The 26941-nt window shown below is 33.0% G+C and overlaps 2 protein-coding genes across 7 annotated transcripts in view; one reads left to right on the top strand and one right to left on the bottom strand.

Annotated features, from left to right (window-relative positions):
* The window catches only part of LOC124539275 (protein madd-4), a 446643-nt gene that overhangs the window by 305197 nt on the left and 114505 nt on the right, over positions 1-26941 (top strand). For all 6 annotated transcript variants that reach the window (XM_047116602.1, XM_047116606.1, XM_047116605.1 and 3 more), the window contains exons 5-6: positions 9755-9853; positions 23051-23194. In XM_047116602.1, the coding sequence (XP_046972558.1) occupies positions 9755-9853; positions 23051-23194 (243 nt within the window). The remainder of the gene's footprint in view (positions 1-9754; positions 9854-23050; positions 23195-26941) is intronic.
* Positions 131-3925, bottom strand: LOC124539277 (cilia- and flagella-associated protein 298). Its single transcript, XM_047116608.1, has 4 exons — positions 3677-3925; positions 2695-2865; positions 1362-1605; positions 131-1174 (listed from the first exon to the last, which is right to left on the bottom strand). The coding sequence occupies exons 1-4, from the start codon at positions 3881-3883 to the stop codon at positions 918-920; spliced, it is 879 nt and encodes a 292-aa protein (XP_046972564.1). The 5' UTR covers positions 3884-3925; the 3' UTR covers positions 131-917.

Genomic DNA, 26941 nt, shown 5'->3' with positions numbered 1-26941 from the left:
AAAAACACATGCAGGTTTCCTCACAATCATCGCTTCGATCTCGGCTAAAACCTTATTATAAGGAAAATGGTCTTTCTCGCAAAATGAGGACAAGAAAATTGATTCAAAGCCTTTATTAAAATATGTAAAAGAAAAACAAGACATAATTCTTCAGTACGTCAATTATATATAAAAGCATTAACGTTACCTGTCCAAACCCTTTTTCAGTTGGAAATGTGTATGATCGATGGTTTCCAAGGAACAAGAGATGAAAGAAATGACGGAGATGACGTATGACTTTTTGATTAGGATTCAATGACATTGTCATTTGGGAATGAAAAATGTTTTATGATTACAACAATGTATTTTATACGAGCATACGAAGATATAATTACAGTCATTTACGAATCTATTTGTAAGAAAAATTTCATTAATTATGAGCTGTTATTAGGTAATAGCCCTTGTAGTATGTATTACATTGATGCTAGGGAGTTGATTTGTTTTCAAGCTCTTGCTGTGTGATTTCTATAAATATAACTAAAAATAGAGGATTTATCAGGTGATCCCTAAATTTCCTTTAGTATGGATTTCGTTAAAATTTTAATTTTATTTGAATATATTTATTAATTTAAAAATGCACACAATATTAGAAAGCATTAGTGAAGATTATTTTTTGCACAATATGTTTTATGTTATTAGAACAAAGCTTTTTTGTATTAAGTAGGTGAATACGAGACAAGTTTAAAGCAATCATTAATTTAGAGTTGGACAGTTATTTTTCAACATCAACTCAACCAGAAAACGTATCAACACTGAACAAACTCGTAAAAAAGTTCAGCTTTTATGGCATACATTGGACAAAGAACACAATACTCCATACTAAAACTTAAAACAAATATGTTCTAAACATTAAAAAATTATTGCACTCATGCTTGATACTACTTCTTCGTCAGAGGTCTCCATGAAATATTGTTTAAGCCATGAAATTGACGTTTCAAGTTTTGACCATCAGCCCATTTCGAGTTCAGATAGTTATCATCGTCGTCCTGTTCCAATTTCTTCCATTCCTCTTGTTTCCTGTACGCCTGCAGCATGAGCTGCTTTCTCTCTTCTTCAGTCATGATGGGTTCTCTTCCAGGAGCTCCTTCAGACGAGGAGCATAATTTGACTGTCACTTTGGATTTATCATTTTTACCTAAAAATAATTCGTTATTAATAATTTTGGCATTCTCTAAGGAATAAATGCTATCAAAAGCAATACACAAAATAAACTTACTTACATAAAATAAATTCAATTAAAATCAAAATGGTCTTTATAAATATTTACACGAAGCTTTAAAATAACACAACTTTTAAGTATCGAATATTTTGCTCATGCTCACCTAAGTGATCGCTCAACTTGTTACCGTTGAGAAGTTTCTTTCCACACGCCCAGAGGCACGCTCGAGACGGGTCGATGACCTCATTAGCTGCTTGAGTTCCAGACAGATCTTCAACATTATCTAGCTCCATCCGAACAGGGTCGTGAGGTGGTAGACCGGCTGGGAAAACGATCTTTGTAGCCCCTCGAAGCTCATCGAGGGCTCGGCATACGTCTTTTTGGGTCAAGCACTTACGAAGATCAACCTGTCATTAAATCGTTACTATTATTTTAAGACTATACTCCTGGCTCTCTGTATTTTAAAATAATAACATATCACTGTTGGGTTCAATAATTGTAATACACTTGTTGTGTTTGCTACACATGAAATTTTAAATAAATATTTACAACTTAAAAACAACAAAACCCAGATAGAAATATCTGTCAAGTCCCTAAATATTTTACGGCTCTTAATATATATTTATTCATAGATATTAAGTGGTATGTACGTACGTACAGGATATGATAATTTTTATGATTATTTTTATTATTTAGATGCCATTACTATTTTAAATATGAAAAAAATAATTTTACACGTTGATAATATATAGATATATAAAGATGCATTGCCAAAATTTTTTCATAACGTTATAGTATTAAATTAATTACGTAATTATATTACGTAAGAGATGCTAAATAACATTGCGGTTTTATACCTTGCCAAATATTAAGCAAGATTGCTCCAAGACAAAAAATTGCTGATAACTTTTATTAAATAGAACAAATTTGTCAGATATTTGGCAAAAGTCACGGACGTCTGTTAAAAGAATTGCACCGACGGAGCGATTTCTGGGAAATGGAACTTGGCGAGATCTGGTTTAATCTGGTTTATGCTCAGTAATCAATATACCGCAAACATTTATAGTTATTATACCAATTATATGTACCTATATGTCTTTTCAATGACAGGTTGTGTATTTTTTTTAATTTAATAACAATTATCAAAATATAATTTAATTATAAAAATGTTAACAAAAAGAAAAACCCACTTCGAATAAAACACTATTTCAAAACAAATTAATATGCACTAAAAATAATTCCGTCTTTAAAAATATTTCTTTAAGTTCTCATGTGTAAAATGAAATGGAAAATATTAGACTACTTAAAGTTGACGATTATGTAACGTAGTTATAATTATTGTCATATTGAAGCCGATGTTTTAAAAGCACTAGCTTTCAAAGGAAAAAAAACACCATCTGGTCACCCAATAAAAAGTTATGAGGTAACAAACACAAAAAAAAATCAAGACGAATTGATAACCCGCTCCTTTTTATAGTCGTTTGACAAATACTCACGTGTTTCTTGCTGATAAATTCTTTCGCGGCTTCGGCAGCTTTCTTTAATACATCTTGGAGTTGAGGTGGTGGTGCCAGCCCACATCGGCGTCCCATCTCATCTTTGGATATTATATACTCCGCTGGAGCACAACGCTTAGCCCAAGGGTCTTCCAGTTTCAATTCTTTTATCTGCAACATTTTTATTAGTAAAATACATGAAAGTCATTCCATAATATAGTTATCAGTTGTTCATTTATTTTATTTCTGATCAATGAAAACCATTGAATGGATTTTTATGAAGTTTTTTTTTTTGCAACTAAAGAATACGACCATGGTCAAGTAGTGTGTACACCGCTTTTCATAGGTACCCCTCCGAGGTCCCGGGTTCGATTCGACGTAGAAAAAGTTCATTAGGTTTCGATGTTGTCTTGGGTCTGGGTATTTGTGGTACCGTCGTTACTTCTGGTTTTCCATAACACAAGTACTTTAGGAACATTGGAATCAGAGTAATGTATGTGATGTTGTCCAATATAAGAAATATAAAAATATAAAAGTATCTATGAACATGAGCTGAGATGGCCCAGTGGTTAGAACGCGTGCATCTTAACCGATGATTGCGGGTTCAAACCCAGGTAATAATCACTACTATATATATGTATGTGCTTAATTGTGTTTATAATTCATCGGCGGTGAGGGAATACATCGTGAGGAAACCTGCATGTGTCTAATTTCATTGAAATTCTGCCACATGTGCACTCGACCAACCCGCATTGAAACAGCGTGGTGGAATATGTTCCAAAACCGTCTTCTTAATATAAGAGGAGGCCTTATCTCAGCATTGGGAAATTTACAGGGTGTTACTTTACTATGAACATTCCAAAATATATATGTAGATTCATGACTGTTTTAATGAATCAACATTGTGAATAATAATTATATAAGCATAACTATTCTATGCCTAAATTACTATTTTCTTTGGAGTATATTTAAATATACATACTTGTTCCTCCGTCAATCCTTGCATTTCCTGCGGTAGGGATGTACCGTGCTTTTGCAATTCTTCCAATTCGTAGCAGATTCTTGTCACTTTTAACCTTCCATTGAATATGGCTATGATATCAGCAACGACATCGTCGACTGTATTATTCACGTCCGTTTCGTATAAAAATTGGCTTTCGTCGCCCCTTTTTATATGAAGAATCACCATTTTTAGCTCTCTCTGTTTTATCTATTCACTATAGACTTTTCGTTCGAACTTTCGAATGCAAACACGGGGCACTGCTATCGAACAAATAACCGTTGCCATGGATACCTGTTACGTTTCTATGGTGACATCTTTTTTCTTTTTTTTTCAATTATGCGGCATATTTTTTTAATAGTTCATCGGTATGTAATTGAGGAAAAACTTTTCTATGGATCGTTAATTGAAAAACATACTATGTTTGTATAGTACGACATAACTTAGATGTAGCATCGGCAAGATTCGTTAAACCGAACACATTCGAATTAAGTACGGTATCCCAAAAATCAATATTTGTTTCTTATGTGAATGTGATATGTACACAAACGTAATAACTTGTAATCGTATGACCTAATATTTTTGTCAATTTGACATGTCGATTTACATTCACTTGCAGATTTTACATATAAGTGGTGTCTTACTATGATAAGAATAAAATTTTCTGGATATTCTTCTAGCATTAGAAATATAATATAAACAAAGATATCTTTAAATCAAATAAAGTGTATTGAAGTAATTGTAACCATAGTGTATGTAACACACTAATTTTTTTTTATCAGCTCTTCGAAATTACGACCTCCATGGTCGAGTGGTGTGTACACCGGTTTTCATGGGTACGCCACTATGAGGTCCCGGGTTCGATTCCCGGCCGAGTCGATGTAGATTACTATTAGTTTTCTATGTTGTCTTGGGTCTGGGTGTTTGTGGTACCGTCGTTACTTCTGATTGACATAACACAAGTGCTTCAGCTACTTACATTGGGATCAGAGTAATGTATGTGATGTTGTCTCTCATATAATAATATATAATAAAATAATTCACACCTGAGTTCAGGTTTTTGTGCTTTTATCATACCGCTAGAGTGAGACAATATTATATTTAACGTATATTTATCTTAAAAAAACGCGACAGAATTATAAAACGAACCACCTGCATCTCGCTAGAACAGGTGCAGCATTTAGATGTAGACTAAAGTAAAGTTTTGAATGGCCCGAGCGGATATAAACTTAGCGAATAATTTTATATGCGAAATAAGAACTTAAACTTCTAACTTGAGAATGTAAACGATAAAAAGTTAGACTTAAAAGCCTAATGTACAATTGAGGTGAACTTCCTTACTTATTTTCTAACTATATTACTATATGATAGCTTGTAGCTGTATTAAGTTTTTTTTATACTTCATTTTTACTTTAAGAATTGTAAACTACTGCAAATCAGGCCGCTCTACATTGTTAACTGAGATATTTAGCTGTTTTTTTTTTTATGAAATAGGTAGACGAATTGAATGGGAATTATGGTGAGTGGTCTATGGTTGCTCACATTAACGGCGTAATTTTTTTATCATTCCTTACATTGGCAATGCGTCATTTAGTTTGGAAACTTAGATAATGCCTGATGCTAAGTGGTCACCACTGCCCATAGACATTGGCACTGTTAGAAATGTTAACCATTCCTTACATCGCCAATATCCCACCAAACTTGGAAACTAAAATGGTATGTCCCTTGTGTACACTGTACACACTGGCTCACTCACCATCCAAACCGGAACACAACAATACTAAGTACTGTTGTTTGGCGTTAGAATATCCGATGAGCGAGTGCTACCAACCCAGACGGGCTTGCACAAAGCTCACCAAGTGTCATAAACTCATGTCATTTTTTTTTTATAAAATGTTGAATATTTCCGTCGTTCCGTCACATTGTGTGGACAGCGCGGCTAATGGGGGATTGAATTTTTATAAAGACCTCCTTTTATTCCACTGACGTAACATTCAGTACCATTTCAGTCGGTCTATTGAAATATTGAAATATTTATGAAATGCGCGTTTCAGCGTCCGCCATATGAATAGTAGAATAATCTTTTAAATTTCCTCTGTGTATTTATTTATTAATGTGTTTGTATTGTTAATTAATCGTATGTTTAATAATTACAATATACAGAGTCGGCTATGTTTTCTACGGTGTATGAGGTTTTACAACAGAAAATGGTGAAGTTGATTCCGTTGCAAAATTTAAAAAAGATTTACCGTTTATATTTAAAAGATCATTTTACTATTAGTGAGTTTAGATACGATAAAACACTTTATGAATTAAATTACGTTTTGGTTCTTTAAATATTGGAAACAGTAAGCAATTTATAGTGTCATAGGTCGAGCAAATGGGCCACCTGATGGTAACTGCGCACCACCGCTCATACAGAATGGCGCTGTAAGAAATATTAATCAATTCTTATTATCTTATAATTATCATTATAATTATCATTTGGAACTAAGATGCTATATCCATTGTGCCTGTAGTTACACTGGCTCACTCATCCTTAAAATAGGAACACAATACTACTACTGTTCTTGTTGTTGTTGTTGTTGTTGTTGTTGTCTGGGTACCACTCATCAGAAATTCTGTCGCCAATTTCTGATGAGTGGTACCCAGACAAGCTTGCAAAAGCCCTACCAAATTATTTAATTGTAAAATAAAATAAAATAAAAACGCCGAATTTCAATTGCCTGATATTCTCTGGGTTATTTCTTCCAAATCAGTGGATATACTTACCATAAATAAGTATAATGCTTCATATAATACATCAATTTAAATTTGAATTTAGAGTAGGCGGTAGTTGACAGGTCTAAACTCCTGTTAGGTGTGGTATGATCTTTATTTATAAACCACGAAATAGAACGTAATAATTCATTATTAAGGATAAATATAGGGTAACTTCGTTCAAGCATATTTTTTAGGAAAGGCATTAAAAATAGGACTTTCCCTTTCTGTCACATGTAATTTAGTATTTGTCAGAAGAAGACAGATGTTAGTCACTACACAACGTTTATAGGGAGGATTATTGAAAGGCATCGTGTCAATACCTGTCATATGAAAAAGGTATTCTATTTTTGAAATAAAATGTTAAACAGTCGTTTATAAAATGAATTCTATTTTTGAAATATATTTAAATAAAGAACGAAGTTGCGGGTAGCGCCGCTAATGGACTATATAACTAAACACTCATCCCTTGTCCCACGAAGCATCGAATTACTCAGCCCACTGAGCACTCGCGGTACATTAGACAAAGGTTCCAGTCGAGATGAGGATAGCAATTTATAAAATATTGTATCGAATTGATGAACCAATAGCTACCCCTTGAAATACTTAAGAGAAAAACGATAATACAGTTCTGTATTGTTAAGATAGTGAACGAGAAACAATTGATTTTGAAATAATTGAATTTGAACTCTGTGCTATTGTGAATAGATAACCAATTTCGTATATAGATTTATAGGTTTATACGATGTTTTGTTTGGAATTTAATTGAAAAATAAGGAATAAAGAATGCCTCGTTAATTATAAATATATTATTTTGTCTTATTATACTTTTTTGTGCATCTACTTACAATCAATTGTGTAAATGTGTAGGTTTGCTGGTAGAGACAATTAGATGAGACAATATTTTATGTAATTTAATTTTATAGTACAATAAAATACGTAGATAAGTAAAGATATATTAAAATATATTACCATACCAGTAAACATTTACAAAATTTCAGGCACTTTACTAGTTACTGTTCGATTGATTTTAAATTTAATTTTTGGAATAGGTTGGCGGACGAGCATATGGGCCACCTGATGGTAAGTGGTCACCATCACCCATAGACAATGACGATATAAGAAATTAACTATTCCTTACATCGTCAATGCGCCACCAACCTTTTGAACTAAGATGCTATGTGTTCTGCCTGTAGTTACACTGGCTCACTCGCCCTTCAAAGCGGAACACAACAATACTGCATACTGTTGTTTAGCGGTAGAATATCAGATGAGTGGGTGGTACCTACTCAGTCGGGCTTGCGCAAAGCCCTACCACCAATAGGCAATACGAATATTCAATAAGGATTAAATTGACAGCTACTACTGGTACAAGAGCTAACAATTCCGAGAAGTAACGCCATGAAGTTTATATATTCCTAGTATATTCTATATATATATATTACATATATTAAATAATTATAACGAATTAATATGCTATTGAAGTATTGTTCTACGGCCAAACAGTAACACCCAATATTGTTATGTTCTGAATTGAAATGAGCCATTGTAACACAGTTCTGGAACAGGTCTGTACAGGCCTAGATCGTAGTATCTTGGCTTCCAAGGTTGGCGGCGCATTGGCAATGTAAGGAATGGTTAATATTTCTTACAGCGACATTGTATAGGAGCAGAAATGATTACAAATCATTTACCAGGTGACCCATTTGCCAAACCTATAAGATAAAAAAAGTTATGGTTGAAGTTACTACAATAAATAGAAAGACTTCTCATTATTTTTTAACTATGTTTTGGTAAAGAAGATATAATTTTCAATACTAGATAATACAGACGATATAAAAGTGTGGAATTAATACTTGTTGACTTATAGACAGGATATATTACATACATATAGTAAAAGCATTCTTGAATAACGTTTATTTTGTTTTTGTTTTTTTTTTTTTTTTTATTCGAAACTGTAAGAGTGTTATTCAATACGATATTAAAATAGTATTTGACGGCGCCTCACTATGTAATCGCGTGTTAAAACATCAACAATATAACGAATATTTAATATAATTTATCACATGATGAATGTAAGCAAACAAAACAGTCGACAGAATCATTTGCCTATAAATTTGAAACTCGTGTATCTGGATGCGAATTTAACCAATACATTTCGACGGCAATATGAAAACATTAAACTGCAACCGACAGCTTTATCGATATTTTCTTTAGTCCACGCTCCATTGGCGATACACACGCTGCATTTAGGTCTCGATAGAGGAATTTGCAACGGACATCGCTTCAGTGTGATTAGATTTACTTGTATTTCATGTTCAGGGATGGATGGGTTTAATTAGAAATTTATCTGATCAATTGCTATCGAATTTGCTATGTATTTTTTTATTTATTTAATAAAGGATATAAAGCAATACTAAAATCTACATTTACTTGTACACAATTATGATGTAAATCCCCTAAGGGGTCTGGCACAGCGTTCTTGCCTTTCCGGGGACTGAAAAAGCAAGAATTCTGTACAAACTTGTAATATTAGGTTTAAAGCGTAGAAAACTAATTATATAGTTTATATGGTAATAATTTTAGCTCCTACAGGAGTGATATGATCACTATGTGACCAAACACCTGAAAAAAAAGGTTAAAAAAAATCTACTTTTACTTTCTGAAATAATCCATAAATTCAAATTAAGAAGCTCTAGTTATTAATTATTGAAACTACTTAACTGTAAGTATCGTAATGAAATACTAGCGTTGGATTATAGTTGAACGAAAATCATCGTGATCATCAAAATGTTCTTTATTTAAATTGGCTCAGTATGCACTTTTTAATAGTCATGTAAAAGTATTTAATCATTTGTGAAGCCCTCATAGGTTCAGAAAATAGATTCTATTGAAAATATATTATATTCCATTTATAAATAATTATATCCTGCTTTCAAATTGACAAATCCTACTTTTACTTTTACAATTTTATACTATTTCAAATGATAGCGACCAAGTACGATATATATGTGTATATATATATCGTACTTGCTCGCTTTTTAAGTTGATACTTAGTTTCTGAGAAGTTATGAGGTCAACTCGTATCTAACAAACTCACTCTCGTTTATAATATTAGTTTAAGATTTAATCGTCTTTTTATTATTATGTATATATTTTTATTTAACATGTACAAATGTTGTAATTGCGCAAATGTTGCGAATTAATTTGGAATCGGTTTCACCTATTTAGTGGAATTACACAAAACTAGAATACTTTTCTGATTTACCTTAATTACAATATTAAAATTGCTTGTTTCAGTTTCCTGGTCGTTGTGCGCACAGACACGGTCATGATATATCCACGGATTTCCCAGAAGTATTAGATATTCATCGTGATAACACAACGCATCATGAAAAGGTAAGTTACAGCGCTTATAGACATAATATTTCAGACTTACCTGAGATTACCTCATGGTAAGTTTTAATTTGACAAATCATTTCTGTATTTATTATATCAGCTAAGGTGTACCAGCCAATTTAATAGTAGATACATATCTATAAATGAAGGAGGAAGAATAAGATGTGGAAATGCATAGTTACACTGACAATAGGCTGTAAATTATTAACCCACGATATTGTATTAGTCTTAGTATAATGGAACCCGTTTCAAAACAAACTTAAATTCCTTAATTAAATATTGAAAGATTACACTTATTTATTGATAGTCAAAACAAAAACTACAACTGGTTCGGAAAAGAATACGAAAGTAAAAGTTACTTCGAGGGAAAGAAATATAAATAACTCAAAATTTCTGTGAGCTGAGATGGCCCAGTGGTTAGAACGCGTCCATATTAGCCGATGATTTCGGGTTCAAATCCAGGCAAGCACCACTATACATATGTGCTTAATTTGTGTTTATAATTCATCTTGTGCTCAGCGGTGAAGAAAAACATTGTGAGGAAACCTGCATGTGTCTAATTTCATCGAAATTCTGCCACATGTGCATTCCAACAACTCGCATTGGAATAGCGTGGTGGAATATGTTCCAAACCCTCACCTTAATGGGAGAGGAGGCCTTAGCCCAGTAGTGGGTCATTTACGGGCTGTTACTTTTATTTTATTTTTAAATTTTGTTAAACATTCTACAATAAGTAAATGATCTCGAAACACCAACGCTGCTAAAGATGAACATCACGATTGTGTTAGATTGTATGGATTTATTTGTTTAGGTAATCCAATATTATATGGGATGTATGCTCACTGGCTTTAAACAAACAAATTGTTACACAACAAATATTAGAACATTCTATGCTAGTTCAATAGATTATGTATTATATGTACTATCTAATTTTGGCAAATAAATCATAAATCCAAGGAAATGTTTATCATCTGCCAATTTTCCACAGCTGGACAAAAAACTTCTTTTAGAGAGAAAATTCTCTAAACTAGACAGTTTTTTTCATAAAGCGCTTGCATAGGGATATCTTCATATTTAAACCCGGTGGACCTGGGCGCACTAGGCGTTCAGGAAACCGGGGAGTGCCACCCCCCCCCACTTTCCATCACGTGGGGGAAGCGCGTAAAGCGTTTTTCCAGCGTAAAAAAAGGGATATCTTAATGTATCTCAATGCTTGATTAGTTTTGAATCTACAATCTTCGGGTTTTTAGCCATTGGACTATACATCAGCTCTACCGAAAGCTCTGGCAAATATTTTGATATAAAAATCCTGTAGCCAGCGAAGAAGCTCAGTGACAAGTTAAGCTCCAATATTTTTTTTAAAAAGAAGGTAAAGGTTTTGCTCATCAGAAGTTCGCTTAACGTTAGCATAAAAATCCGGTAGTATATCTTTTACACAAAGTGCTATAAAGACATCAAAAACTGTAGCAAAAACAGTGGAGGGCTGACAAATTGGAGTCGACTTTGGAGTTGAAAATTTGCATATGCCACTGTTGCTACTGTTGTTACGAATCAAGTTGTTTATTTATGGAGAAAGTCATGAAAAATAGCGTTGAATTGAATAAAATATACGTACTACTTATCATCAAATAAATTGTCCATTAGATGAAAAAAAAACTGGTATTTAAAGATTTAATTTTGGAATATAAGTGACTTAAAAACTTATAACGAAAATTGTTAAGATTTTTTTATTCCAAATTGAGGACATCAATATATACTATTATTTTTAAAGGTTTTTTGAAGCTGATTAAAAGCAACCATCGTACAGACTCCTTACAGACTCGTTCTCTCAAACAAAATACTGTGTCGTATTCAACATTAGAGCCACGATACACTTGTCCTAATCTATATCTGTACAATATAATATAATATATAAGTTATGTCTGACAATCTCCAACTCTTGAGGGTGTTTACAATTAGATGAGATTCTACAATTGACTAAGACATGACATTGAACTAAGGTACATTTAAGGTACTTTATTGAAATAGTTACTACGAAAATATGGAAGGCCAACTAACATTAGTATTTGAGATAATTTTTTTCTAACGATTAAGTGGCCTAGCCTGAAATAATCCAAGACATGGTTTAATACATTTCTTTGGCATAATTTTGAAATTGACTATCTTGTTATAGGTGGGTTTATCTTTGGCTTGTTTGAATTATATTTTTTTAGGAAACATTGCATGACATTAATATACCCGTGAACTAACAGTTGAAACGATTGATAAGGTAGTGTTCTATAGCACATTTAGTATTCATATAGTTCCGATTGACTTGGTAAATCTAGCATAGTTACGCATTCCTAGACGTAAACGCTCTAGAAGGGTTTTAGAAAATTTCGACTCCTGAACTTCTCCTTTCAATTTCACTCGTACGAAGTCGGAGCGGGCTGTTTGTCTATGGTATCAGTGAACTAAACACTTGCGTTGTCGTAAAGGAAAACTCAACAAGCAACATATCCTAAAGTCCTGGGTCAGGACGCCGGGCATCCTCGGCCTTGAAATGCTCAAAAAAGTCTGAAAGCTCACTTCAAACTGACTTCACTTAAAACTGAATCCTACATGTGTCTAATTTCATATAAATTCTGCCACATGTGTATTCCACCAACCCGCATTGGAACAGCGTGATTCAATATGTTCCAAACCTTCTGCTCAAGGGCAGTGGAGGCCTAAGCCCATCATTGCGAAATTTACAGGCGGTTGTTGTTGTTGAATTACTATTATACTTCTAGTTAGCATTAATCCGCTCGTCGACACGACTTGTACCAACACCTAACCCTTTGATATCGTACGTTTTGATTGTAAATGTTGCTTGGTTGTTTTTATTAAAGCCTTGTTTAGCGCCTGCGATGATAATACAGCAAGACAGGTTGTTTTGCATGTACTCAGGATTACGTTCGCTCTTCATGGGAAATTGACTGCTTTAGCTTCGACCTATTTAATACGGGCTCATAAGTTTTTGTTTAGGAGACGATTATGTAATATATTTTAGTGGCTGCCAGATTCAGCTTTTCGCCTGCAAACTAAGGGTCTTCATAAAATGTTCAAATAATATACATCTTTATTCGTCGGTATTGTATTTGCGACAACCTAGCAAGCATACTTAAAGATTATTGAATTATACAAACTCATGAATCATTTCATTTATAAAAATCGTATAGTATCGAATAGTTTTTGCGTTCATCTCACGTAAATGCGGTGGAAGAACTTTATTTTATAAGTAACTAGCGACCCACCCCGTCTTCGCGCACGGGTGCAATAATATGACATAATAGTAAATACTTCTAAAATTATCCGTGTTTCTTTACTAAGTTATCCATGTCTTATATATACAAACCTTCCTCTCAAATCACTCTATCTATTATATATAAAAAAACCGCATCTAAATCCGTTGCGTAGTTTTAAAGATTTAAGCATATGTACACAGGGATATAGGGGTAGATTGAGGTTTTTGTTTTATACTATGTAGTAATTATTATCTTGATCAGAATATTAAAAGATACAATTATGTCAAGTTAGAAATAAAAAGCATACTTATTCAATTTCGTTGAAGCATTTTCACACAGCGTCTCTGACTGCAAAGAAATGTAAATTGAAAAATAAGGATAATCCTACATTCATACGTTTTAATAAAATACAATCGTATTATTATTACGGTTCACAATTATCTTAATAATAATTAATAGTACGAGTACGTTGTTACTTTTTTATTAGATTGTACAAGCGGGCGAAATAATAGAATATATATTATTTATAATGTGCTATAAAATCTAATTTAATTCAAACTTTATAGGAGTTGTATTAATTAACATCATCATGGTAGTATGTTGATGTGAATATTAGGCCTGATTAATGTAAAGGTCGTACCGATTATAAATATAAAACCTGTTTGATTTTATTGATATTGAAACAACTTTTGCTTGTTTAAATTAGATTAATATGTATGATTTTCAATTAATCAATATATTATAATAATAGATCGTCTGGGTAGGAACCCAATATAAATAGTCTGGCACATAACAACGTAGCTCCTAAAATTAGTGGGAAATGTATGAAAAAACAAAAAAAAAAATTTTACAATATTTTTTTATTTACAATAATTAGTGCCCTGTGATGGAACCCGAGCCTAATTCCGATTTTTTAGTTCTATAAGAAATGGCTCATATTTCTTACTGCGCCATTATTTATGATCGATGGCCATTTGCTTACCGACTGCAAACGTTGACTTACAAGTCGAAAAGAGATTTTTTATATGACATGTCTACCACATTCGTAGTTCTATAGCCAGTTATCTGAATTACGACGATGTAAGAAATGAATAATATTTCATAAAACGCATATGTCTATGGTAGTGACCACTTACAATCACAAGTCCGATTGTGACTCTACCTACAGATATTTTAAAGAACGAACATAATTTAGGGGAGAGTTATAATTAAGATTGCGATAGTAATATTCCGAGGCAATGTAAGCCAAGAATTAATTAAATATCCTTGTTATTTGTTTATCAAGGATAAATCTATACTAAAATTATAAATGTGAAAGTACCTCTGTCTGTCTGTCGCTCTTTCACTACTAAACCGCTGAAGCGAATTTGATGAAATTTGGTATGAAGCAAAGTCGAACCCCAAGGAAGGCTTTTTTGCCTAACACATAACAAACAAAAGTCTAAAACGCGAGTTAGCTAAACATTAATTAATCTATGAGACATCGTTTGAGAAAAGACGTCGTTTTATTACCTCAGCTGGTGGCAAACGGTCATTTACCGCTCTGAGTATCAGAATTTCGATTCACCGGACAAATACTTCTTCTATCCTATCACCATTAATGGTTAAGATTCCAACAGTTGCTTTTGTTATTTCTTGTGCACAATAAAAAAGAAATGATACGTTTTGTTTACGAATAGTAGAACTATGCGAAGCGTTATTTAGAAGCTATCAAGGTAACGGATCAAAAGGTTACGAAAAACGGATAAATCTTAAATTTTTTTTCAAAGATTCAAATTTAGAATGTCCAACGATTGGTGTTAAAAAACGCGAGGCTTACATTCATACAAACCTACTTTCTATCAATATAATAACTGAGATGGCCCAGCATGCATGCATCTTAACCGATGATTTCGGGTTCAAACCCAGGCAAGCACCACTATATATATATGTGCTTAATTTGTGTTTATAATTCATCTCGTTCTCGGCGGTGAAGGAAAACATCGTCAGGAAACCTGCACGTAGACACATGTTGTCTAATTTCGATGAAATTAGACAATTTCATCGAAATTCTGCCAAATGCCATGTTCCAAACCCTCTCATTAATGGGTAGGGAGGCCTTAGCCCAGTTATGGGGAACTTACAGGCTGTTACTTTACTTACTTTACTTTACTACTTTCTATCAAAATGTAACGTTGGAAAGTCCACCACGGATCTGTAACGATGATAATAATATATATGAAATAATTTTAAAAGCAAACATTCCACGAGCTGCGCTCGTAATACATAAAGAGCGTTTCTTTTGGTTGGAAGGCTTGAAACCTCCGGAGGCATAAGAAATGTATACTCACATTTACAATACAGCCGTCGTAATAATCCGGACCACATTTCGGTGTTCTTTTTTACATTACAGAAATGTTTTACTGGGTGACGTATTGTGTGTGATGTTCTTTGTTTTGTTTTAAATTTAAAAAAGAACGATAATTGAATTGTTGTAAAAAGGGCTTATGTGCCAAGTTGTTATAGCTTTTTTGTATCTCTGCCTATCTATCCTGATTAATGATAATGTTGGTCTGATCTATTTCAGCCTTGGTGGTAAATCTAAGTTAGCCTAAACTAGTCTATCCGTGGTAGAGAGGTCATCATAAACCTAACCTGAGGTAATTGATTTCTCCATTCTCATAGCCCAATGTAAATCTGACAGCTCCGGCGTAGTATATAATAGTTCAAGCGCAGGATCACGAACACTCTTTTCCATCCAAATTCCGGCTCTTATCTTAAGATTTTTTCCTGACCTGAGTTTTGAATCCAGATTCTCGAGACCTCGATCTTATCACTCATTATACCAACGAGAAAGTTAGTTGACTGACTATCAACACATCGAATGCTGTTTGAGGAAGTTCTGAACATATATTTATTTATAATGTAAGCATAAATTTTGCCTATAGGAATTCAGACTAGCTAAAAGCTAAGTTGTAATAAGTACAAAAGATTTTTGAACTGGCAATATTCATGATTTCTTAACAACAATATAAAAAAATATGTTCCCTGTGAAGAGCCGAGACGGCCCAGTGGTTAGAACGCTTGCATCCTAACCGATGATCGCGGGTTCAAACCCAGACAAGCACCACTAAATATTCAAACTTGAATGTGTCTAATTTCATAGAAATTCTGCCACATGTGTATTCCACCATCCCACATTGGAACGTGGTGGAATATATTCCGAAACTTCTCCTCAATAGGGGTGGAGGCGTGCTGGGCTACGACAGTCGTAAATTATAGGCTGTTATTATGGTTGTTGTTCTTGTATAAAAATATATATAATAAGTAGGTACATATATCATTAAAAAACAGCATCGAGTTAACTAAGGAGATGTTCTTGATCGCGTTTCAGAGCGTGTTGTATTTAATGGTTTGTTAGTAGGTACATACAAAATCACGTACAAGAATAACTGTAAAAAATAATAAGTTATTATTTTCTATTCTAGTTCCGACGAAATAAAACTTGTCCCTCTTCAACTATGAAAAGACGTACGAAATGCACAGCATAATTGGATTACGTTTGATTCAAGAATTCTTTGTATATTTTAAAAGAAAATTCGAATCATTTTGTACATCTATAAATTGTTTTCTAGCACTTTTATTTTGATATCATCTTGTAGAACCTTGTCTCTTTAAATCTATGGTAATAAATCAGATGGTTTTTCGTTATTCGTAACTGAAATAACTATAATAAAATATAAAAAGATTTTAGTATACTGCAGCTATTATACAGCATTTTTAATAGTATTGACCTCTCGTTTCCTTACATTGTTTTTCGTTGTATTGAAAAGAGAAAATCATCGACATTATAGGACGTATCGTATCGTAGTTGGCGGGAAAATGGGCCACTGATCATAAATTGTTATCACTATCAATAGACATTGGAAAGAAATTATAACGATTATTTACATCATACCAATGCGACATAAACCTGGGTAGAAATATGTCCTTTCCCTTGTTCCTCTAGTGATACTGGGCCAAACGCCCTTTAAACCAGAACACAACAGTATTAAGTATTGCTGTTTGGCGGTAGATTATTTAAAGGGTAAATGGTAGCTATCCAGATGGCCTTGCACAAAGCCCTACCACAAACATTCGAAATGATAATTGTTTGTAACGATGAAAATGTTTATAACTATAATTAAACGCCTGTATAAGAATACCGATTATCCGAAAGCTGATTAGGATTGCAAATTAATCTGATCGAGTCTGATGTTCAAGTGAATGTTATTTCAGTAATTTATCCCATCTATGACACTTCGTTTTTCTTTATTAACAGTCTATGTCCGATTATCCGAATTCTCGATTATCCGAAACGACCCCGGTCCTAATTAATTCGGATAATCGGGGTTCCACTGTAATAGGTAATATCCAAGAATGGAAATTTAATGATTTCATTGAATAAGAAATTAAATACGTTCCTATTTAAGCTAGCCTATCGTTTTCATGTCAAGTTAATTCTACCAAAAATAAAATCACAGTTTATTTGTAGGAATTCATTCCTTATTTCCAACCGTTTAAGGTTAAAATCCCATTTCGACTATCAACCCGTTAAAGCTTTGAAAATAATTATTATTCCGGTCAGCGGTATGTAAAAAAGGCGCGTGATCAAAATCTCATATTGTTGGGATCGAGAAAATACAAATATGTTAAAGAGAAACTCACTTAGATTGATATTGTTTGTATATTTATAGCTATATAAAGTACATTTAGAACCCGACCAAATTAGCATAAAAATAATTTTCTTTTTGAAATAACAGCACCATTATGGGTATTTGGTTTGACAAAGTACTTAAATACCGTGACGAATATACAATAAGACTGTTTTGTGTTTGTTTTACTACAAATATTTATTTTATAGTCACGTAAAGCAAAGAAAATAAAGAAATTTGATTGGTCGAATTTAGAATTCCTATGATTGCTGATACAGATACAACCAATCTAAGTATCAGCTACAAAAGGATCTATGTAGATCAACCACGCTTTTCAAAAGAAAAAATAAATATTTTTTCATTATTTAGTTAAAATGCCTTTATATCTATACTTAGGTATGCAACCTAAAATTGTTTCACAAATGGCCTGATCCCATTTTGGAAAAAGATACAACGCTCATTCTATTAGCTTCAGTACTATGTATATGTGGAGACATACATTTTGGGTTTCCTGGGTATGTTTTCTTTTACTGTTGATCATAAAGAGAGATGGTTTGTAAGTACCAATTAAGACCAACAATATTCATAGCTGCTTGACCAGGTTTTAGCCTATCTCGACTCTTATGGCTAATTCTCCTTGTGGAATGCCAGTAAAGGTCTAATGAGAATATTCAGATAAAACGTTATCCAATTTTATCTTAAACTTTGCTAGCCAAAACTATCGTTAAATGAATTTCGGTAAATTGGGCTATTGCAGCATTCTTTAAATTAAATCAACAGAATTTATGTAACTGCACAGTATATTTTACAGTTCATAGTCACGTTTGCATACAGTCGCTCTTTCCACTGTGAAATGATCGTATTTCGAAGAGATCAATCTACAAACGGGAACCCATCACGCATCCAACAAGCGATTTTACGTACTTTCCAAGAAGTGGGAATATACAATTGTCAACTCCTTTGTGGGCTGTTTATGTGAATATTTTGTCGAAAAACTCAATCATTTATACATATAGACATCCATATATTCATCTACTGATTAAATACGAAACTACTACAGAAACCAATACTTATATATTTTGATCACTAAAGCTTGATAAGCTGAGATGGTTGAGTGGCTAGAACGCGTGCATCTTAATTGATGATTGCGGTTTTCAACCCAAGCAAGTACAACTGAATTGTCATGTGCTTAATTTTGTGTTTATAATTAATCTCTTGCTCGGTGGTGTACGAAAACATTGTGAGGAAATCTGCATGTGTCTAATTTCAACAAAATTTCTACCCCAATCCCCATTGGAGGAGCATGATGGAATATGCTCCAAACCTTCTCAAAGGGAGAGGAGGCCTTAGCCCAGCAGTGGGAAATTTAGAGGTCCTAGTCGTTCTATTGTGAGATATTTTTATTGGTATAACTTAAATTACAACATACGCTTAATCTTAAACCCAACGAACTTCAAACTTGCTTCGATAACAATTTAAATTACAACCTCTTGTTATCCCTATCGGCCGTATCAAACATCTGTTTCGTGTATTAAATTAAATACCAATGCAATATCGAAACGTTTTTTATTTAGTACCTCTTACTTATAATATTTTCTTGGTCATCATTTTGCGATATTTGCTGCTCACAGACTATATATGTTAATTATTTATAACTATTAAGTTGTAACTGGTATTTATTATGTTCTAGTCTTTTAATTGTCTTTTGAGAATTTAATGCCAGGTATATCTAACTACAATAGACATTATGTCATAGTACAGTTTATTTCGACGGCATTCATGGTCGAGTTGTATGTATACCAGTATTTAAGAGTACGCCACTCCGAAGCTGCGGGTTTGACTCCCGACCGAATAAAAAAAAAAGTAGAAAAAGTTCATTAGTTTTCTGTGTTATCATGATGTTTGTGGTAATGTCGTTACTCCTGATTTTCAATTACACAAGTGCTTTAGCTACTTACATTGAGATCAGAGTAATGTATGTGATGTGGTCCAATATTTTTATAATATCTGGTGTTTTTTTTTAATATTTTGCTTCTCTTTATAGGTTGAAATGCGGCCCATCAACAGAGCAACGCTCTGTCTATTTACCGAAAATCTAAAGCTAAATTACCAGACAGTTTTCCAATTCTAACTCCTCGCCAGACACAATAATATTTGCTATTATATTATACATGTTTTCCACCAACTTAAGTATAGCTGAAATATGAATAAAATATACAGTGATTGTCGCAAAGAACTAGAAAATAGTTTACTAGACAAAAAACAACATACCATCCCGTTTTGAGACTCCAGATCTATATGCAGATTTGATAGCATAGTGATATCATGATATCATATTTATATAGTATAAAATGTTCAATATCTTTAATACTACTTAAACTTAAAGTTAGTTCATTGTTCATATAATATTTTTTTAAATAGTGTCTGGTGCGAGCTAGAAACGGCAATACTGTCTAGAAATTTGACCCGATCTTCCTAAATGAACATAGAAAATTCTGCTAATAATTCAACCTAAAACGATTTAAATTTGCACTGATATTAAAATATGATCCCAGCAGCCATGCTCATTCCCATCAAGTTTTAAAAATATAAATATGTATTTATGACTGTAAAGTCATGTAAAATATCTGACTCACTCGCGCAAAAATGAAATTAGAAAAAATGTCACGGCCATTTTAAAGAAATTTCTTTAGAACAAATTATGTCCTGTCGTTTTTAATATTGACGCTGTAACGAGATAATCATCTAATCTTTGCTGCGCTGAAGCATAATCTAGTGCTTCAGATAGAGCCTAGCTTGTCACGGAATCCTAGGAAAATAGCCAGACTCCATTACTCAGTACTTGAATCTTGGCGGTAACCCAAAAGAGATTAGCTGAGAATATTACTTCTAGCTAAAATACTTACTGTAAACAATTTATTGATTTGTCTTTGAGAATTCCAGAACGTATTTAAAAATGTAATCTAGAGACGAATTAATCTAACAAATAGATTAAATTCTTTAACTCTGTCTACAGAGAATAGATTATTTTGACGATGTGACACAAAGTGGACGAGACGCGAACGAGATTGATTGGCCAAAAATACAAATTCAAAAACATTTTGAAGGCAAATATAAAATTTGGAAGTTCCATGTTATTAATCATTACAAAACACAATAATACAGTATAGTTAGTATTTAGACAAATTGTAATTATTATATATATTTATATATCTTGTTATATTAAACAAGCTTTGAAATCCCGACGGTGTGTGATCCGTACATCCTGTGTATCTTTCCATTATTTGATTTGGCTTAGCTGTTTGATCGTTGAGTAGTTTGATTCATCTCTTGGAAACCTCCATTGGATCAAGTTGTTGGAGTAAGCCGAACCATCTCCTCTTTATTATAGTCCCTTTATTCGGAAAGGCTATATGCTATCACTGTATGACAGAATTTGTAATATAGCCGAACGTAGTCGGGACAAGAGACTTGTCACAACATAGTATAAAACAAAGTCGCTTTCTCTGTCCCTATGTCCCTTTGTGTACTTAAATCCTTAAAGGAAGGTTTTTGTATATAATACATGGACAATCAAATCAAATCAAAATAAACTTTATTCGAGTGGGCTTTTACAAGCACTTTTGAATCGTCAAACCGCCAAGAAACTCTTACTATTTTTCAACATTTAAAAAATACAATCATATTAGTTAAATACAATTATATATGTATATAATGTATCCTACCTGGAAGTCAACAACAGGTATTAATTCCAAGCTTTTTTATCATCTACAAAATCTTGTATCGAATAATATGCCTTTTTTACCAATGTTTTTTTTTTATTAACGATTTGAATTGACAAAACGGTATAGTCAAAAATTTATTATTTTATATTAAATAAGTTAATATAGTAAAGAAACACTGATAGTTTTAGAAGTTTGTAATGTTTATAATATAATGAAATATTTAGTATCAGTAGTGTAGCCGTGCGAACCCGAGGCGGGTCGCTAGTTAATGATAAAATTGGAAATAGTTTTGCTACATTTATTATCAAATTAATATTAAACCGTCAAAATAGAGGAGCATTCACAATTGGGTGCTGTTTAAATTTAATTCTAGCAGCTGAATAATGTACTAAGATATTTAAAACGTAATTATATTAACCCGAAGTGATATTTAGAACTTTGGTACATACTAATTTAAATATGTGACCGTTATGGTCTATAAAAAATATCTAAAATGTTATTGAACTAAGAAGTAGTAATTTTTTTTTAATTATTTTAAATTTCGATTAGCGTTTTGCAACTGGCACAAAAACCAATTTTCGTTTTATTTTTTATTTTTATTATAAAAATAATCTATACATATAATAAAATTTGAGTGCCTGTTTATAATATTAAAATAGCCCTTTTTTACTCAATGCATATCTATTTATACACGGTACATATACCAAAATAACATTTTTTACTATTTTTGTCGGTCTAATTATTGCGGCTAATCTCTGGAACGGCTGGACCGATTTTTGACGGGACTTTCACTGGCAGATAACTGATATAATAGGGAGTAACTTAGGCTACAATATAATATAATTATATTCAAAGGCGTACAAGGTCGCGGGCACAGCTAGTCGGCAATAACGAAGTACATATATGTATGTTCAGTCGTTCATCGTCACGACATATGAGTCGGTCTTACCTGGGACCGAATCGATATATATTTTTTTTAATAATAGTACCAACGCCCCAAAATTTTGAAGGAATTACTAACTACTACTATTATAATCATAAAACACTTACTAATATTCTTATTTATTCCTCCTTTTTAAGCTTACCACTTAGGTTAGGAGTGGGTACGATAATAGGCATTCAGTTAGGATCCTGCGACTTGTTATATCGCCAAGCTCCACGTATACGATTGCGCTAATAGCATCAAATTATGTGTTACACAAAAATTTGATCTATAAACTTTGAAGCCACCTTTTCTATCAATACCTAAGTGTTTTTTTCATACACTAAATAATATATTAATTTCTTTAATAACACCTCGGCTCATTGCCTCCACTGGTGACGGGAGGATGGTTCGTTTTTAGCCCAGAGGATCCGAATTCCGATTCAATGGGGAAATGCTGCTAGCATTCTTGCCACAGTAAATAGTTTTAGTTCATATTTTTATATATTTAAGCATTTAATGCCATTAATTCTCATGTTAACAAAGATTTCTTTATCCTAGAGATTTTTTACAGTGTTATTGCGCAAATAAAGATATATAATATTTAACAGGAAAGAGGCGGATGGTCACAGTGGAGCGAATGGTCACTTTGCTCGAGAACCTGCGACGGTGGCGTCTCCAGACAGCTCAGAACATGCTCCTCGCCTTCCGGCTGTCGTGGAGAGCCAGTACGATACAAAATATGTAACATGCAGGTAAGGCATCTCTTATATAAAAATTATGTTGTTCACTACAAAAAATTTTTACACATTTTTAACTTTAGGTACTTTAGTTTACATAATCCCAGATTATACAGCATGTTGGTATTTATGGACTTTCAAGCAGAATATATAAATTAAATTGTATTTTTATACTTCTGTTACATAAATGGTGGAAAATACATTACAAGCACTATATTTGTATTGGGTTTTTTGATATTATTTTTCTTTACTGTCAGCTGAAAATGCAGACTGCAACCATGTCAACAAACAAAAGGAAATGAACAAATGGCATACTCTCTATTCCCTTCTCACATTTACTATACTAGAAGAGAGAGAGAAACTAAGAGTATATTGGTGCAGGATTACTACTTTACATGTTTTTCGAGTCAGCGAAATAATACTGCGAACTATCAAACTTCGGGCTTCAGAGAATTTCTTGACGGAAAAACCCGATAACTTTTTAATGGTCCGACGTAGGATTTTAATTTTGCAGCCCAAGATCTCTTAGTCTAGCTATACATACATGTACAGCTGTACAGCTAGCTAGATAGACCAGTGAAACTGTTTAATATTAGAGAATGCGAATGGTGGAAAGATACCACACCTTCCAATAGGGCTTGTTCAGAACATTAGTACCAGTTAAAGTCTAATTTATCATTTAATTTCCACTCTATTTTGAAAGTAACACTAATGTGGTTTCAACCTATAAAACTTTGATTTATACCAACACTTACCGGTTACCTGAAAATTAGTTTCAGAGATCGTAAATTTTTGCTGAAAATCGTTGAAAAATTATAGTCCGTTTTCACTAATGACGATTTTTTACATCGAGTTTTGGTTTGACCTAAATAATTTTTTTTCGTAATGTTTAAAGTATCTAAGTATAGTATGACACAAATTAGATGTAGCATCAGAAAATGCAATGAAATGAAAATAAAACCGATTACTGCCTATTTACACGACCAATAGAAATAGTTCCCTATCGCGCCATTCGACCCTATTCGTCGCTATAGATTCTCGCATCAGTTCAACCCGAGAAAACAACTGCATATAAAGCGAGGTGTCAAATTGTCGAATATATTAGGCCATATGATATTACAAGTTATTACGTTTGCGTAAAGATCATATTTACATGAGAAATAAATATTGATAATTTGGGATAGCGTACTCAATTCGGTTGTGATCGGTTTAACGAATTTTACCGATGCTACAACTAAGTTGTGCCGTACTATCCTTACTAATATTATAAATGCGAAAGTATCTCTGTCTGTCTGTCTGTCTGTCTGTCCCGCTTTCACGGCAAAACTACTGAACCAATTGTAATGAAATTTGGTACACAGATAGTCTAAAGCCTGAGAAAGGACATAGGCTACTTTTTAACTGGAAAAAGGGTTATAAGGGGGGGGTAATGGGGGGTCAAAGTTCGTATGAAACTTTTTTTTGGAATGGACTACGGCTTTGAAATTTGGCTTAAATATTGTTTATTGAAAATAAAGAAATATGTGCTCAGCGGTTTTTGTGTATTTTTCTTTTATAGGGGGGCAATGGGGGTGGGGGGTCAAACGTTTTTCGAAGCTTTGAAATTGATACTTTCGCGTTTATAATATAAGTATGAATTTAAAACAATGAAATATGAGCACCACAGTTATTGGGTATTTTGCTGTTAAGGGAGGTATTGGGGGGGGGGCGGTTCAGAGCTTTGTAAAACCTTTGACCCCCGTCAAAGCTTTGAAATTTGACACAAATATTGTCCTTTTAAAGCAATGAAATATGCGTACCGCGGAAGTAACTCTGTCTGTCCGTCTGTCTGTCTCTCTACCTGTCTCCTCGCTTTCACGCGAAACGCGAAGCAGATAGTTTAAAGTCTTTAGAATCTGCGGCTGCGAGCCTGCGAATCGCCACGCGTGGAGGCAGGGCTTGGCGCAACGCGCCGCGTGGTTTAGTGGGGATAACACTGTGACACACGCATGCGAAATTGAAATTTTTCCGATACAAATTCATTGGTATTCACTTCAAATTGATTACAAAATCGTGAATCAAGTATCTTTTCGTTTTTGGTTTTCTTTAGTTGGGTCATCGCATTGTATTTTATTCGTTAAGAATAACGAATAAAATACAATGCGATGAATGATGTTGGTACATTTGGATACTATAATTTCTTGGTTTTGGTTTTTTGATTGTTGTTATTAAATGTTAAGTAGGTCTTTATTTCGCGTGTGTATTTTCGTAAAACATACGTAGTACGTACTTTTGTGTTTTTAATGCTCTCAAAAAAAAACCTGTAAGTTTAAATTACATATTAAGTTTATTTGCTTCGACTACTTTCTTGAGTTAAATATATATTGTAAGTTAATAGTATTAAGATTTTGTTCATTGTCAATAACAATAGTTAAATAAGAAAAAAACTGTAAGCTTAAATTGCATATTAAATTTATTGTTTCGACTATTTCCTTGAGTTAAATATATATTGTAAGTTATAGTATTAAGATTTTCTTTATTGTCAATAAAAATCTATACTTATAATAAATCAGTAGGAATGTCAATTCTGTACATGAAATATTTTTCCAAAATAACTATCAGAGGTTGAAAAGGGATCGATACTGATGGCAAAAATGCAATCAGTAAAATTTTTGTCTGTCTGTCTGTCCATATAACCGCTATGGAAACAAAAACTACTCGACGGATTTTAACGAAACTTGGTACAATTATTTTTCATACTCCTGAGCTGGTTATAGTATACTTTTCATCACGCTTCAGTCAATAGGAGCAGAGTAGTGAAGGGAAATGTCAGAAAATGGGAGAAGTTACTCCATATTTTAAGATTTCGTCGCGTGTACAACCTTAATGGTTAAAGCTACATAGAAATTGTGTATTACGGAAATGTTCTCCTTAAAATTATGTAAAAAATATCCCATGACAGCCTTTGTCTATCTTTTATGGTTGACTCACAATAACACGCGTCACTCCCAATAGCTTAGTAGTTCAAAGCTTTCTGATTATATTTGTCTATTCCTGCGTTTATAACACTCTCAATCATCCCAAATAAAAAAAGTTAACAGTATTAACTATTAAATAAAAAAGAAGCATAGAAATCGGTATAGAAACACCAAAGTTATACGTGAAATACGCTACTAATAAAACTATCGCACGTGAATACTAAATCTATACTACTATATAAATATCTAGAGTCTGTCTGGCACTTATTTTTGTAGTAATTCGTCATAAGTATTGTTTTTATGATTGACTGACATAATTTTTACCATTTTAGACATTTTTGTCCGTCTGTATGTTCTGCTATAACTCGAGAACAGATGCACCGTACATCTTTATAAAAATTGGTATAAAGGAAAAACATGTGCTTGCGCAAATGATGTGTGGATGTGTATGTATGTGTATCATCGATAAACTCAGAAACTATTTGATCGATCATTAAGATTAAATGAATAAAGAGATTATGCTATCCCAATTGATGTAACTCGCCACTAGGTAGCGCTGCGATATAAATATATCAACACCGTTCAAGTGATTGTCACGAAAATGAGTACTTTTTTCACGGAGAAAGTGATTATTTCATCCGTATTATTAAAAATAACCAACAGATGACCCTTACGAGTATCACGATGCATTTCTATGCCGTTCAACCGATAAGTATAAAATATGAAATAAAAAATGAAATCATCATTGAATCAAATAATTTATATAAATAGAAACCACGATGCCATTGAAGAAATAAAAGATCGA

The sequence above is a fragment of the Vanessa cardui genome, chromosome 22, assembly GCF_905220365.1.
Source record: "Vanessa cardui chromosome 22, ilVanCard2.1, whole genome shotgun sequence".
NCBI classification, from domain to species: domain Eukaryota; kingdom Metazoa; phylum Arthropoda; class Insecta; order Lepidoptera; family Nymphalidae; genus Vanessa; species Vanessa cardui.
Note: the sequence above shows the minus strand (reverse complement) of the source record. Positions and strands in the feature narration are given on the sequence as shown.

Bases quoted from the DNA above. Each gene is read 5' to 3' on its own strand.
- LOC124539277 (XM_047116608.1), bottom strand. From the start codon at position 3,883: ATGGTGATTCTTCATATAAAAAGGGGCGACGAAAGCCAATTTTTATAC. The intron at 2,866-3,676 runs GTATGTATATTT...AAAATGTTGCAG, and splicing joins AAGGATTGACGGAGGAACAA to ATAAAAGAATTGAAACTGGA. The intron at 1,175-1,361 runs GTGAGCATGAGC...AATTATTTTTAG, and splicing joins CAAGTTGAGCGATCACTTAG to GTAAAAATGATAAATCCAAA.